The sequence below is a fragment of the Oncorhynchus keta genome, chromosome 3, assembly GCF_023373465.1.
Source record: "Oncorhynchus keta strain PuntledgeMale-10-30-2019 chromosome 3, Oket_V2, whole genome shotgun sequence".
In the NCBI taxonomy this organism is placed as follows: Eukaryota; Metazoa; Chordata; class Actinopteri; order Salmoniformes; family Salmonidae; genus Oncorhynchus; species Oncorhynchus keta.
In genome coordinates, this window is record NC_068423.1 from 15,339,897 (window position 1) to 15,357,265 (window position 17,369).

At 41.7% G+C, this 17,369-nt stretch overlaps 1 protein-coding gene across 2 annotated transcripts in view; it reads left to right on the forward strand.

The window, feature by feature from the left end:
- Window positions 1-17,369, forward strand: part of pemt (phosphatidylethanolamine N-methyltransferase) — a 93,047-nt gene that overhangs the window by 42,539 nt on the left and 33,139 nt on the right. For both annotated transcript variants that reach the window (XM_052490754.1, XM_035751073.2), the window contains one exon: window positions 10,067-10,212. In XM_052490754.1, coding sequence (XP_052346714.1) covers window positions 10,067-10,212 — 146 coding nt within the window. The remainder of the gene's footprint in view (window positions 1-10,066; window positions 10,213-17,369) is intronic.

Here is a 17,369-nt window from a genome sequence, read left to right on the forward strand (position 1 = left end):
TCAACAACAATAACACTAACCGAGCCATGGAGAACTTCATAAATTAGCATTTTTAATGAAGACGTTTGTGAATGATTTTTCCCTCTGACCTTTAGGGATGAGATAGGAATACATTATATATACACTGCCATTCAAAAGTTTGGGGTCACTTAGAAATGTCCTTGTTTCTGAAATATAAAAAGTCATTTTAAGTAACAAATACAGTGAATACATTGTTAATGTTGTAAATGACTATTTACAACAGTGGAGAGGTTCCTCTGTCCAGTGTCTGTGTTCTTTTGCCCATCTTAATCTTATTTTTATTGCCCAGGATGAGATATGGCATTTTCTTTGCAACTCTGCTTAGAAGGCCATCATCCTGGAGTCACCTTTTCACTGTTGATGTTGAGACTGGTGTTTTCCAGGTACTATTTAATGAAGCTGCCAGTTGAGGACTTGTGAGGCGTCTGTTTCTCAAACTAGACACTCTAATGTACTTGTCCTCTTGCTCAGTTGTGCACCAGGGCCTCCCACTCTTTCTATTCTGTTTAGAGATAGTTGGCTCTGTTCTGTGAAGGGAGTAGTACAGAGCGTTGTACGAGATCTTCAGTTTTTTGGCAATTTCTTGCATGGAGTAGCCTTCCTTTCTTATAACAAGAATAGACTGAAGAGTTTCAGATGAAATGTCTTTGTTTCTGGCCATTTTGAGCCTGTAATCGAGGCCAGTTTTATTGCTTCTTTAATCAGGACAACATTTTTCAGCTGTGCTAACATAATTGCAAAAGGGTTTTCTAATGATCAATTAGCCTTCTAAAATTATAAACTTGGATTGGCTAACACAACGTACCATTGGAACACAGGAGTGATGGTTGCTGATAATGGGCCTCTGTATGCCTTTGTTGATAATCCATAAATAATCTGCTGTTTACCCCTATAATAGTCATTTACAACATTAACAATGTCTACACTGTATTTCTGATCAATTTTATGTTATTTTAATGGACAAAAAATGTAATTTTCAAACTTTTGTCACCCCAAACTTTTGAACGGTAGTGTATAAAAAATGAATCAATGCCTATGAACAGCACTATAATTCTCTAAGAGCTCTTGATTTAGACTCCCTTGATGATGACTCAATTGAAGTGTTTAGATTATTAGGACATTACCAGTTTATGAGCCCTAAAAGCTCAAACGAGGATGAGGGACCCTTTGTGCTGTACTGGCACCAGAGTGCTCTCAAGTTTTCAGAAACATTTACAGTGCATACGGAAATAATTCAGACCCCTTGACCTTTACCACATGTTACATTACAGCCTGATTTCTAAAATGGATAACATTGTTTTTTCCCCACATCAATCTACACACAGTACCCCATAATAACAAAGCAAAAACAGGTTTTTAGAAATGTTTGCAAATGTATGAAAAAAAACTACTGAAATATCACATTTAAATACGTATTCAGACCCTTTACTCAGTACTTTGTTGAAGCACCTTTGTCAGCGATTACATCCTCGTGTCCTCTTAGGTATGACGCTACAAGCTTGGCACAGCTGTGTTTGGAGTTTCTCCCATTCTTGTCTGCAGAGCTATTTTTAGATCTCTCCAGAGATGTTCGATTGGGTTCAAGTCTGGGCTCTGGTTGGTCCACTCAAGGGCATTGAGACTTGTCCCGAAGCCACTCCTGCGTTTTCATGGCTGGTGAGAGAGACATGGTGAGCTTGCCGGCTTTGGTAAGAAGTGAGGGTTTATCAGAAGACCTATCAAGAACTGTATCTAAGAAAATTTTTAAATCTCCTCCAACCAGTAGCCATCCTGGTGGTGCTTGAGCAACCTGAAGGAAGACATTCTGAATAAACATATGGTCATCGAAGTTAGGAGCATAAATATTCAATAGGGTCCAAGACTCTGAAAACATATGCCCATGCACCAAAACAAACCTACCAGAGGGATCAGAGATGGTGTTGTTGACGCAGAAGGGGATGTGTCTACTTATCAAAATTGCAGTTCCTCTTGCTTTGGGGTTAAGAGGATGCAAAAACGTGTCCTACCCATTCCCTCTTCAATTTCTTGTGTTCACTGGCTGTAAGATGTGTTCCTTGTAAAAACACAATGTCGGCCTTTAATTTCTTAAGGTATGTATAGACTCTTTTCCTTTTAATCGGGGTGTTAAGACCTTTTACGTTGAATGTGACATATTTTAGTGGATTAAGCATAGGTTGGGTTTCAAATATGTAACTGAATAGAAATCTATCATATGCAGATAATTAGGAAATGTTTCAACTTTGGTTTGAGCACAAAAGTGACCTGTGTGTCTCTTTAGGAAGGAAACAATAAACATAGAAAAAAAATAATAAAAATCCCACCCACCCCGATTGTCAGACTAAAACAACAATCCCAACAATCAAACATGAATACACTTGTAGAGATACGTTGCTGCTCGCTTTCCATCTTGCTCTTACTAGCTAAACCTTGGCGTAAACTAAAACCTGCGAGCTCTCTAAATTGAAAACAAACGTTGTGAATAGTTATTTATGGCTGAATATTTACTGCCCACGGTAAGGGATGCTTGAGTCTCTTTTCGAAATATTAACATAAATGAGGGGGAAAGCAGTGGGCCTAAACCCACTTATTGCTTCGCCCAGTAGATATGGACTAAACCAAAATATACTCTCCTGTAAATGTAATAGAACTCACCCTGGGAAGATACGGTTAGTTGAAAATGTACAAATCAATTAAATGAAAGTGACCGGGAGATACCAGCAGTTCAATCCGGATAAGAGAAAACAAACAAACTGCCTCTTATCCCCCAGAGAGACTGTCCTGGCTCAGACGTTGCTCAGTTCTTTGAGAAAAGTGTGCACTTCTCCCGGTGTGTTGAAGAGATGGCTTCGGCCTTTGTACTGAACTTTCATCCGCGCAGGGTGGATGAGGTAGCCGGTGATGTTCTTCTCCTTCAGTGCTTTGGCGGCAGGTCTGAACTGCTTGCGGCGTCTGGCGAGATCCGCGCTCATATCTGGGAAAAGTCTGACCCTCTTTCCATCGATGGTGATGTCCCCTTTGGCTCTTGCGAGTTGCAGTATCTTCTCTCTGTCTTGGAAACAGAGGAACCTGATCAGGGCGGCTCGTGGGGGCTCATCTGGCTGGGGTTTCGGCGCTGATGTTCTGTGGGCGCGTATGATTTCCAGCGGCTTGGTGAAGTTGATTATGCCTAGGACCTCCGGGATCCATTGAGTTAAAAAACGGACCGGGTCACGGCCCTCGCTGTCCTCTTTCAATCCCACCACACGGATATTACGTCTACTCTGGTTCTCCATCTGATCTACCTTGTTTTTGAGGTAGGCATTGTCCTTTTGCAGTTGTGTCAAGACCTGGTCATGTCTAGCGATGGTATCTTCAACTGTGCTAATGCGCAACTCTGCCTCAGTCGTTCACAAAAGGAGATCATTCATGGAGGATTTCAGGTCGTCAATGGAAGAATGGAGTTCAGCCGATTTCTTATCCATTTTCAGAGAAAGACCTCTGTTACCATCCTGAATTTCCCGGAGGAGAGTAGCCAGCATGTCGGCAGGCTCGCAAGAGGCTGCTGAGAGCAACAGTCTGGAACTGTCGTCTGAGTTATGAGGGCTAATGCTAATCTTGCTAGCTGTAGCGTTATCGTTATCTTGGGAATCAACAACGTTTTGGTCGTCCTTCTTGCCTCTCGGTCGGAGGACCATGGCTCTTTGGGAAGGTAAGTACTTGACAATTTATCAGCCAATGTTAGAATATTGTTTCAGCGTTGTTATTTATGTAAAAATAGAATAACTTTGAAGAGCTCGGTTTGTCAACATCTACTCAGCTCCGCGGCATCACGTGCTCCTTTATAAGATAAGTTTAATGCTAGCTAGCAACTTACCTTGGCTTCTACTGCATTCGCGTAACAGGCAGGCTCCTCGTGGAGTGCATGTGGTTAGAGCGTTGGACAAGTTAACTGTAAGGTTGCAAGATTGGATCCCCTGAGCTGACATGGTGAAAATCTGTCGGTCTGCCCCTGAGCAAGGCCGTTAACCCACCTTTCCTAGGCCGTCATTGAAAATAAGAATGTGTTCTTAACTAACTTGCCTAGTTAAATAATGATATTAAAAAATATACTAAAAATATATTTTTTTAAATCGGAAATTCGCACCCAAAAATACCGATTTCCAATTGTTTATGAAAACTTGAAATCGGCCCTAATTATTCTTATTCTAATCATTATGATTAATCGGTCGACCTCTAGTAAATAGTGTGGTCTACAGCTTATCATGAGATACTCTACCTCAGGCATGCAAAGCCTCAAGACTTCCTTAGATTTTGTGCACCAGCTGTTGTTTACAAATATACGTAGGCGGCTTTCCAGAGGCTGCTGTTCTATCCTGCCGAAAACTTGTAAAACCCGCCAGCTGTATGTTATTCATGTCATCGTTCAGCCATGACTCGGTGAAACATAAGATATTAGAGTTTTTAATGTCCCGTTGGTAGGATATACAGTGGAAATCGGAAGTTTACATACACTTAGGTTGGAGTCATTAAAACACGTTTTTCAACCACTCCACAAATTTCTTGTTAACAAACTATAGTTTTGGCAAGTTGGTTAGGACATCTACTTTGTGCATGACAAGTAATTTTTCCAAAAATTGTTTACAGACGGATTATTTAACTTAGAATTCACTGCCTCACAATTCTAGTGGGTCAGAAGTTTACATACGCTAAGTTGACTGTGCCTTTAAACAGCTTGGAAAATTCCAGAAAATTATGTCATGGCTTTAGAAGCTTCTGATAGGCTAATTGACATCATTTGAGTCAATTGGAGGAAACCGGTACAAAATTATCTGTATCCACAGTAAAACGAATCCTATATCGACATAACCTGAAAGTTCACCCAGCAAGGAAGAAGCCACTGCTCCAAAACCACCATAAAAAAGACAGACTACGGCTTGCAACTGCACATGAGGATAAAGATTGTACTTTTTGGAGAAATGTCCTCTGGTCTGATGAAACAAAAATAGAGCTGTTTGGCCATAATGACCATTTATGTTTGGAGTAAAAAGGGGGATGCTTGCAAGCCGAAGAACACCATCCCAACCGTGAAGCACGGGGGTGGCAGCATCATGTTGTGGGGGTGCTTTGCTGCAGGAGGGACTCATGCACTTCACAAAATAGATGGCACCATGAGGAAAGACATTTATGTGGATATATTGAAGCAACATCTCAAGACACCAGTCAGGAAGTTAAAGCTTGGTCGTAAATGGGTCTTCCAAATGGACAATGACCCCAAGCATACTTCCAAAGTTGTGGCAAAATGGTTTAAGGACAACAAAGTCAAGGTATTGGAGTGGCCATCACAAAGCCCTGACCTCAATCCTATAGAAAATTTGTGGGCAGAACTGAAAAGGCGTGTTCGAGCAAGGAGGCCACTAGACACCGACGCTGTCCTGATATCTAGAAGCTCTTTTCGGTCATAAGATATTGGTGGCGGAACATTATGTACAAAATAAGTTACCAATAACATATAATATTACGGCTTCTGTATTTCTCCAACTCACAGGAAACGTTTGACGAGAAACGATAAATCAAAGTAATCAATAAATCCCTTCCTTCATAGGATAACAGTTATTTATTTTGATCTCCACTGTTCATTCACATCTATGCTCTATGCTATGCTCGCTCTCAGTCTCTCATGATGGGACCGAAGAATTGAAGGTTATTTTGAACTGTTGAAAGTACTGTATGTATCTCAATGTCAGAGAAAGAAAGTTCACTACTCACCTTCTCAACATCCCAGTTTCCTTCAGATGCTGCTTCAAGATGCTGTTATAATCAGGTCTAACTCTTTAACTGTCACAAATTGTTGCAGTATGATGACTCACTCTCCTGAGTGGGGTGTATGTTTATCAAATCTGTTATGTTTAACACCTAAGGTACCATGACAACTTTCTGTGCCTCAGGAGACCCTATTCAGTCAACCAAGTGACAGAAGTCTCAAGCTGCAAGAGTGCCTTATAAAAGTATTCAGACCCCTTGGATTTCTTCACATTTTGTGTTACAAAGTGGGTTAAAATTGATTTAATTGTCATTTTTTTTGTTAACAATCTTTGCCAAGTACTCTGTTATGTCAAAGTGGAAGAAAAATTATATATACAGTACCTGTCAAAAGTTTGGACACACCTACTCATTCCATTTTTCTTTATTTTTGCTATTTTCTGCATTGTAGAATAATAGTGAAGACACAAACTATGAAATAACACATGGAATCATGTAGTAACCAAAAAAGTGTTAAACAAATAATTTGAGATTCTTAAAGTAGCCACCCTTTGCCTTGATGACAGCTTTGCACACTCTTGGCATTCACTCAACCAGCTTCACCTGGAATGCTAACAGTATTAAAGGAGTTCCCACATATGCTGAGCACTTGTTGGCTGCTTTTCCTTTACTCTGTGGTCCAACTGCTCTCAAACGATGTCAATTGGGTTGTCAGGTGATTGTGGCGGCCAGGTCATCTGATGCAGCACTCCATCACTCTCCTTGGTCAAATGGCTCTTACACAGCCTGGAGGTGTGTTGGGTCATTGACCTGTTGAAAACAAATTATAGTCCCACTAAGTGCAAACCAGATGGGATGGCTTATCGCTGCAGAATGCTGTGGTAGCCATGCTTGTAAAAATGTGCCTTGAATTCTAAGTCAATAACAGACAGTCACCAGCAAAGGACCATCACACCACCTCCGTGCTTCACGGTGGGAACCACAAATGGAGAGATCATCTGTTCACCTACTCTGCGTCTCACAAAGACAGGGCGGTTGGAACCAAAAATCTCATTTGAATTCATCAGATCAATAGACAGATTTCCAATGGTCCAATGTCCATTGCTCATGTTTCTTGGCCCAAGCTTGTCTCTTCTTCTTATTGGTGTCCTTTAATAGTGGTTTCTTTGAAGCATGAAGCTGGTTGAGAGAATGCCAAGAGTATGCAAAGCTGTCAAGGCAAAGGGTGGTTACTTTGAAGACTCTCATATATAAAATGTACTTTTTTTGCTTACGACATGATTCCATGTGTTATTTCATTGTTTTTGATGTCTTCACTATTATGCTACAATTTAGAAAATAGTAAAAAAAAATCAAGAAAAACCCTTGAATGAGTAGGTGTGTCCAAACTTTTGACTGGTACTATAATTTACAAACAAAGCATATGTGTTTAGTGAGTCCACCAGATCCGAGGCAGTAGGGAAAAGTAGGGATGGCCAGGGATGTTCTCTTAAGTGCGTGAACTGAACCATTTTCCTGTCTTGCTAAGCATTCAAAATGAATACTTTTGGGTGTCAAGGAAAATGTATGAAGTAAAAAGGACATTATTTTCTTAAGGATGGTAGTGAAGTCAAAGTAAAGTACAGATACCCCAAAAAACTAGCTTTTGTTTGTGCATGTGTGTATGTAATAAATAAATAAAAGAAATGCCAACATAAAGGTCCTTAATAAGGCGTTGGGCCACCACAAGCCGCCAGAACAGCTCCAATGCGCCTTGACATAGACTCTATAAGTGTCTGGACCTCTTGGAGGGATGCGACACCATTCTTCCATGAGGAATTCCATCATTTGGTGTTTTGTTGGTGGTGGTGGGTGACGCTGACATATTTTTTATGTTTACATTGTGCTCCTACATTTCTTTGTGTGCACTTACATTTTTCATCTTAGCTGCAAACGTGCTCTTTGTAAAAAATAAAATATATAAATAATAAATAAATCAAATAGGTTACCGTAGATCCCTGGCCTGTATGTGTGTGCGTGCATAGCTTTTGTTTGTGCATGCGTACATTATGTATGGGAAACTAGGTTGGTATCAGAAGAAAACTAGGTTAGGAAAGCTGGTAGGAGGGTCTGTGTTTTTGTGATGTGCACATTTCTGTTGCATTGCATTCAACTTCAAAGGCAGACTACCAGGAATTGTGTGTGGGTGCTGGGATCCTGGTAGGAACACCTGCTGCCGAAGACTCACTGTGGCAGCTGTGATTTGAGATGGAAGGGGAGGAGTAACTCCCTGTTTTTGTAATTCTCTGTTACTGTCATTTTCATTGGTCATTGTTCATTATTTTTGCTTCAGTTGAAGGTAAGTTTCTGTCTGTCATTTGTCACCAGCTTTTTTGGGGGTGAAAATAACAAGAAAAATGAATGTCACCTTTAAACTCTGTCTGGTTGACATCAACTCAGGGAGTTCAAGATTGACGTCGAAGTTGGATGTCTATCCATGTCCTGAGGATGTCGGGAAATGCTTTCAAAACTGGCCACTAGAGGCAACAGTGAGCTATTTCCATCAAGTAGGCTCTGGTTTTATTAGGGCGTTGTGAATGGGGGTGGTACATGATCCCAGTCGTGGAAACTGCTTTTCATTTTTTTGTTTAAACCCTATCCCAAACCTTAACCCGTACCTTACCCATTCAGAATGAGTGCCTTAACTTTTAAAAATGTTTACATTTGGAGAAATGGAATGATACAGAACAGTAGGAGCAACAACCAACTTCGAAATGTAATGTTTGGACAAAGTAGAAAGTCTAATTCTGCAGTGAGACTGTGAGAGCCTGTTGCATAGTGTCCATGACAACAGAAAATAAATCACAACCAAATAAAGTCATGGGAAACATTTTCTTATCAGATCATGGGTTAAGTTGGGAGTCCTTCAAAGTTTTACTGTGTACTTTGATATTAAATGTAATCAAGATCATTCTCCATTATATCGCTGGTTTTCCCTGATCATTTATCATGAAACTCTAAACATGTTATGGGTACTGTGCGTAGAGGGCTCAGAGTATACACAGTATCTGTGTTTTTCAATCCAAACCCCTGGGAAAGTTTACTTTTGTCCATCATTATCAGATACATTGCTTAAATTGTTTGTGCTTGCTCTTCTCAACAAAACATTAACCCAAGTTTAATTTCAGTGATGTGTTGACCTTAAGAATCTAGGCCAGCTTTGCGTACTTCATTGACATACATGTTGAATCATCTCCTGTTTCATATGTATGATTATGTTAACAAAAACCAGGCTGCCTGCTAATTTCTAGCCTTATCTCCCCTTTCCTCCTTCTTCTCTGTTCTTCCTTCTCTCGTCTCTCTCTACTTCTCTCTCATCTCCCTTCGCTTCTTCTCTGTTTTTCCTTCTCTCGTCTCTCTCATCTCCCTTCGCTTCTTCTCTGTTCTTCCTTCTCTCGTCTCTCTCTACTTCTCTCTCATCTCCCTTCGCTTCTTCTCTGTTCTTCCTTCTCTCGTCTCTCTCTACTTCTCTCTCATCTCCCTTCGCTTCTTCTCTGTTCTTCCTTCTCTCGTCTCTCTCTACTTCTCTCTCATCTCCCTTCGCTTCTTCTCTGTTCTTCCTTCTCTCGTCTCTCTCTACTTCTCTCTCATCTCCCTTCGCTTCTTCTCTGTTTTTCCTTCTCTCGTCTCTCTCTACTTCTCTCTCATCTCCCTTCGCTTCTTCTCTGTTCTTCCTTCTCTCGTCTCTCTCTACTTCTCTCATCTCCCTTCGCTTCTCTGTTCTTCCTTCTCTCTTCTCTCTCATCTCCCTTCGCTTCTTCTCTGTTCTTCCTTCTCTCGTCTCTCTCTACTTCTCTCTCATCTCCCTTCTACTTCTTCTTCTCTGTTCTTCCTTCTCTCGTCTCTCTCTACTTCTCTCTCATCTCCCTTCGCTTCTTCTCTGTTTTTCCTTCTCTCGTCTCTCTCTTCTCTCTCATCTCCATTCGCTTCTTCTCTGTTCTTCCTTCTCTGTTCTTCCTTCTCTCGTCTCTCTTCCTTCTCTCTCATCTCTCCCATCTCCCTTCGCTTCTTCTCTGTTTTTCCTTCTCTCGTCTCTCTCTACTTCTCTCTCATCTCCCTTCGCTTCTTCTCTGTTCTTCCTTCTCTCGTCTCTCTCTACTTCTCTCATCTCCCTTCGCTTCTCTGTTCTTCCTTCTCTCTTCTCTCTCATCTCCCTTCGCTTCTCTCTGTTCTTTCATCTCCTCTTTTCCTTCTCTCCATCTGCACCTTTACCTCTTCCTATCCCTTAATCCTCCCCTTCTCCCCCACGCCCCTTCCCTCTTTCCAGTATGACAGTGGCGATGAAGGCCCAGGCAAGGTGGGAGGTGATGGCCAGCCCAGAGGTGTTCTACGCGGGGGCAGCTCTCATGGCCCTGGGCTCTGTCTTGGTGGTCACCAGCTTCCTGGCTCTCGGATTCACCGGGACCTTCCTGGGTGGGTCTTAAAGTTTCTCTCCACTGCTTTTCAGAATATATTATAGACCTATTATTTTTCTTAAATTTGTGTTTCATTTGTTTTTATTGTGGTGACATGTGCAAATGCTGTGCTCTCGCAGAAAGGTTGTGAGACTTGGCGTTAAGCACAGTAAATGCATAAGACTTAAGTGTAGTGTGTGGGGAGTTTCTTTTAATACATGTACACTGAGAGTCCAAAGAATTAGGAACACCTTCCTAATATTGAGTTTCGCCCCTTTTGCTCTCAGAACTGCTTCAATTAATCAGGGCATGGACTCTGTAAGGTGTTGAAAGCGTTCCACAGGGCCCATCTCGACTTCAATGCTGTCCTTTGGGTAGTGGACCATTCTTGATACCCAGCAGCATTGCAGTTCTTGACACACTCAAACTGGTGCGCCTGGAAACTACTACCAATGTTACCTCTAGGCTGCGGGCCTGCAGCTCCCCTCAGACTGCCGCACAGAAGAAATTAAAACTTCACTCAACTTTCTAGAGTTTTCCCCTTTAGTTAACAATATCAATGTTTTCGCTCTACTGTTGGAATTGTGATCGAATCAATGCAATATTAGCCACTTTCAATACAACATACCGTAACAAAACAAACTATGCAGGCCATAGTATGCAAAACAAACTATGCAAGCCATAGTATGCAAAACAAACTATGCAAGAGATGTTCTTCTAGGCGGAGTGCATTGGAGTAGAATTCTATTGCATGAACAAAAGCTGAAGAACATACGCACATCCAGGTATGTTTTGCAGGTGCTGGAGTTTTAGGTGAATTCATGAAAAAGGAAAATGCCGCGCACTGCTGCTCATGCTTCCAGGTGATTTTACTATAACAGCATTTCGACCCTTCGGTCTTCATCAGGCATGCATATCCCAGGTGGGGGTGGAAGGTCCTATAAACAGGGAGTCTGAATTTTACATACACCTTAGCCAAATACATTTAAACTCAGTTTTTCACAATTCCTGACATTTAATCCTAGTAAAAATGCATTGTCTTAAGTCAGTTAGGATCACCACTTTATTTTAAGAATGTGAAATGTCAGAATAATAGTAGAGAGAAGGATTTATTTCAGCTTTTATTTCTTTCATCACATTCCCAGTGGGTCAGACGTTTACATACACTCAATTGGTATTTGGTAGCATTGCCTTTACATTGTTTAACTTGGGTCAAACTTCCACAAGCTACCCACAATAAGTTGGGTGAATTTGGGCCCATTCCTCCTGACAGAGCTGGTGTAACTGAGTCAGGATTGTAAGCCTCCTGGCTCACTCATGCTTTTTCAGTTCTGCCCACAAATTTTCTATGGCATTGAGGTCAGGGCTTTGTGATGGCCACTCCAATACCTTGACTTTGTTGTCCTTAAGCCATTTTGCCACAACTTTGGAAGTATGCTTGGGGTCATTGTCCATTTGGAAGACCCATTTGCGGCCAAGCTTTAACTTCCTGACTGATGTCTTGAGATGTTGCTTCAATATATCCACATAATATTCCATCCTCATGATGCCATCTATTTTGTGAAGTGTATGAGTCCCTCCTGCAGCAAAGCACCCCCACAACCCCGTGCTTCACGGTTGGGATGGTGTTCTTCGGCTTGCAATCTTTCCCATTTTCCCTCCAAACATAATGATGGTCATTATGGCCAAACAGTTCAATTTTTGCTTCATCAGACCAGAGGACATTTCTCCAGAAAGTACGAATTTTATCCCCTTGTGCAGTTGCAAACCGGAGTCTGGCTTTTTTATGGCGGTTTTGGAGCAGTGGCTTCTTCCTTGCTGAGCGGCCTTTCAGGTTATGTCGATATGGGACTCGTTTTACTGTGGATATAGATACCTTTGTACCTGTTTCCTTCAGCATCTTCACAAGGTCCTTTGCTGTTGTTCTGGAATTGATTTGCACTTTTCGCACCAAAGTACGTTCATCTCTAGGAGACAGAACGCGTCTCCTTCCTGAGCGGTATGATGGCTGTATGTTCCCATGGTGTTTATACTTGCGTACTATTGTTTGTACAGATGAACATGGTACTTTCAGGCATTTGGAAATTGCTCCCAAGGATGAACCAGACTTGTGGAGGTCTACAGTTTTTTTTCTGAGGTCTTGGCTGATTTTCTTTAGATTTTCCCATGATGTCAAGCAAAGATGCACTGAGTTTGAAGGTAGGCCTTGAAATACATCCACAGGTACACCTCCAATTGACTCAGGTTAATTGACATCACTTATCAGAAGCTTTTAATGCCATGACATAATTTTCTGGAATTTTCCAAGCTGTTTAAAGGCACAGTCAACATAGTGTATGTAAACTTCTGACCCACTGGAATTGTGATACAGTGAAATAATCTGTCTGTAAACAATTGTTGGAAAAATGACTTGTGTCATGCACAAAGTAGATGTTCTAACCGACTTGCCAAAAATATAGTTTGTTAACAATACATTTGTGGAGTGGTTGAAAAACGAGTTTTAATGACTTCAACTTAAGTGTATGTAAACTTCCGACTTCAACTGTAGTTATTGGTAAATGTGGGCTTAGCTACAGAGGACACAGACACGACGCTGCATATAACTTGGAAAACATGGCCGTCAATCATGGCAAGTTTCTTGTGCTTATGTCTGCCTACAAGAGCATGTTAGTGATTGCATTGAGAAGATCAAGAAGCAGATGTCAAGTAAGGAAGAGGGTCCTTGGTAACTATGATGTCCAAAACAACAGCAAATAAAGTAATTGAAGTCATCAGAATGTTGATTCAGCAGACAATTGCTGTTGAAGTGAGAAAGGTAGGGATGTTCTCAGTACAAATGGACACAACACAGGATTTAACATCCAAAGACAAGTGTGTAGTAGTTCTGCGATATGTCACTGATGTTGTCCATGAGAGACTCATTACGGTCATTGACTGTGAGTCATCAACAGGACAGTACTTTGTGGACCTTGTGAAACAGACCCTTGAAGATGGACATAGATATCAAACAGTGTGTTGGTAATGCAACAGACGGAGCAGCTAATATGCAGGGACAATACAGGGGCTTCTCTGCATTGCTCACAGGAGACTCCTAACCAAGTACACATATGGTGTTACTCACATGTCCTCAACCTTGTGCTAACTGACAGTACTGGGGTTGTTGTGGGAAGGGAATCCCTTTTCTCACTAATGAATGACATTGCAGTGTTCGTTCGAGATTCCTACAAGCGCATGAAGCTATGGGAGGAAACAAGTGAGGACAGGAGACACAGGCGGCTTAATGTAATTGGTGAAACATGCTGGTGGGCAAAAGGCGAGGCTTTGAGGAAAGTATTTGGAAGCTTTGCAAAACCTGACCGTGCACTTTACACAGATGTTGTAAATTGAAAAGGATGTGACCATGAAACCTGCCATACGAAGCAATGCCCAAGGGTACAAGGATGCTCTCCTAAAGTATGAAACCATACTTACAGCTGAGGTTTTTCTCAGGATTTTTGAGCAGATGTCCCCTTTCTCTAAATACTTGCAAACAAGTGGCATGGATATCGTAACAGCACAGCACTTGGTGACGGGAACAGAGGATAACCTGAGAAAGTGTGCCAGAGACTTTGAGTGTGTGAAGAGGGCAGCAGACAACTTTGTTGAGTGGGCCAATGGCATTCTGGAGGAGTAGTAGGACTGTGATGCCGGAGCTCAGATTGCTTTCCCAGAGAAGAGAACAAAAAAAAAAGAAGAGGAAACCAGGTGAGTTGGCAGAAGACGAGCCCATTGCTAATGCAGACATGGATTACAAAATCAAGATCCACAATGTGATACTGGACACTGTTGTTGAAAGCATTCACTGCCGTTATGCAGCAAATGCAGCGCTGTGTGCAGACGTCTCCTGCATGAAGCCGAAGCATTTTCCTGAGATCAGAGAAAAGGACCTTCCAAAGACAGCCATTGAGGAGCTCAGCGAACATGCCACTGTTGAGGCATTGCAGGCTGAACTGATGCACAATGGTGGGAAAGACTGAAACAGTCAGCATTGGAGGAGTACAACACCAGGGCTGCCGCCAGTGATGAATCATGGGAAGGCTTTGGGGATCCTGATGAAAGTGTGGAGTTGGTGAGCAGAAGTTGTTCCACATGTTCAAACTGCCCGATATGCTGCTATCTACTCCTGTCTCAGTACAATCTGCTCACGGATGCGTATCACATCATTGGTTTGGGCTACAAGTTCCTCCTCACCCTATCCATCACTCAGGTGGCTTGTGAGAGGACCTTCTCCACCCTGAAATTTGAAGAACTGCCTAAGAACCTCCCTCACTCGAGAACGTTGAAGCGTTCCTTTTGATGGCAACAGTCTTATGGGACTTGACAAAGATGACATCATTGACAAGATGGCAGAGTGAGTGAGTTACTGCGCCGCCTAATGGTTTACTAATGGTAATTACTTACTGGTTACTCTGACGTAGCTATGCAATGACTCTTAACAGGATGACAAGGGTGAAAAAAAAATTCTGAGTTTTTTTCTTTTCTTTTTTTTTACCTTTATATTTTAATATCTGATCAATTAGTCTTCTAATTAATGAATTATCCTTTACCACACGTCATTCTCATTCCAAAGGTCGTAAATGGTTGGTTATCTGCACGAACCCAGCCTTTACTATGAATCATCCATACACCAATTGGCTTAATCATTTATTTACTAACTAACTAAATAATCACAGAAATGCATAAACAAACAAACAGTAGATATGGTTACAAAGAAATGATAGGGGAGGTTCCCTAGTGGGCTAAGCTGATATGATGGCTTGGTGGACAAAGGAAAGTGGGTGTGGACTGAGAAGGGGGTGTGGACTGAGAAGGGGGTGTGGACTGAGAACAGGCGGGAAAGACCAAAGGAATCCCTACACAGTTGATATTTATATGAATTGAAATGCTAATCCTTTGCACATGAACGTCATTTGGGAATAATTGCAATCAATATATATTTACGCCCAGTGTGTCGTCGTGATCTCTGTCGGAATCGTCAGTCCGTCTTTTGAAGAGTTCATCTGAGTCTCTTTCTCTCTCTCTCTCTGCTTTCCTGGAGATCAGTCTTTCGTGGTTAGAATGGATACTTCAGAGTACCATTCAGAAATGTTCTCATAGAATAGATGCTTCAACGGTTATCGGTAACAGCATCCCAGGTTTACAGAATTTCTAGCTGCAGACTAGTAATTAGTATCTAAGATTTGCTCTTATTCTGTTGGTATCGATAGTCTGAGTTGAACCATTTCCCATCGTGTAGCCAATGCTCCACGTGGTATGGTTAGGAATTCAACAACCATTGCCACCTTAGCTTAAACTGAGGTTTTTGTGGTCTGAAGAGGATTTCCTCAGGATGTTTTTTTATTTGTAACAATAGAAAAGGCAGTTCTATGATGCCAGATCATAGCTGTGCTCACGGGGGCGGGCCAATGACTTTAAACTTTAAAGGGTATACAATTTTCTCAATTAAAGGTTTAACAACACATGACATAATTACGCAAATAGTTTCATCTTTACGCCTTCATTCTATACAAGAATTAGATGCAAACCCCATAATTGAGAAATGTACACTTTCAGAAATATAATTGTGTGTTTCCTGTCCTCTCTGAGGTCACCAAATGAAACATACTCATCATACCCGTCCCTTAAGTGTCCACGAACAATTCCCACCATCTCACAAGTGGACGTTTTGTTTCAAATTCCCATTTTGGCCATGTGAAATCCTTCGTTCTCTCTGTTTCTCCCTTTCTGCATGACCAGGGGGAGAGAGTCTCAGCCAGGAATTTATGGCCTGAGATAACAGAACCTGGGTGTAGGAGAGAGTGAGGGGGAAGCTACTATCTATACCCAGAAAGGGCCACTTCATGACATAGCCCATGTTCAATTTCATTGACTCATTTCATCGAGTGTATAGATGTGTTAATTTTTGTGCTGTTTTCTTTATGGACACAAGTGAGTGAACATTGTAATTTCCATTTTTGTAGAGGAGTGCTTTTTCGTATTTTTTATTATAAACTCGATAATTCCTAAAAATCCAAACAACTTCACATATCTTCATAGTAAAGGGTTTAAACACTGTTTCCCATGCTTGTTCAATGAACCATAAACAATTAGTGAACATGTACCTGTGGAATGGTTGTTAAGAAACTAACCGCTTAAAGATGGTAGGCAATTAAGGTCACAGTTATGAAAACTTAGGACACTAAAGAGGCCATCTACTGACTCTGAAAAGCAACAGATGTGGCCAGGGCGATAAATTGCAATGTCCGTACTGTGAGATGCCTAAGACAGCGCGACAGGACGGACAGCTGATCGTCCTCGCTGTGGCAGACCACGTATAACAACACCTGCACAGGATCGGTACATCTGAACATCACACCTGCGGGACAGGTACAGGATTAGTCACAACATCTGCACGAGTTACTCCAGGAACGCACGATCCCTTCATCAGTGCTCAGACCGTCGGCAATAGGCTGAGAGACCTCTTATAAGTTGATCAGAAAAACCCTTTGCCGTGTTGTGACTATTCATACATGTTAGGCACTATACATACGTAACCTTTTAGGCAGAAATTGGTAATGTCAGTGGCTGTGCGTTCATGCTCTGTAGCCCCTGCCTTCACTTCGCTCATCTTCCTCAACCCCTGTCACCCGTCTCTTAATGTCTATATACTGTACATAATACATACATAAACTGTTGTATGGCTGACCGGATTACCAACCCCAGTACACTTTATTTTAATTCCACCGACGCAAGCAAACACTTATTAACAATGGGAAAAAATCTATCACCAGCTGTACTTCTTTTCAAGGTCAAACCCTTCACTATCTACTATTTGTCAATCTCTATTCCGCCATTTTAGTACAGTTGCAAGGTATGTCGATCAGACTACCAGACTCATTATCCTACATTTTAAGTCCAACTGCGCAAACAAACACATTCGTATCAACAACAACCTAATATCAGAACATTACCCGAGCTGGGCTTGTTTTCAAGGACGACCCCCTCACCACCTACTTTGAGAACCAGACTGATCCCGCGCGAGAGAGCCTGTAAATCCAAATCGACTTACAGAAACAATTAGGGTTAAGTGCCTTGCTCAAGGGAACATCGATAGATTTTTCACCTCGTCGGCTCGGGGATTCGAACCAGCGACTTTTC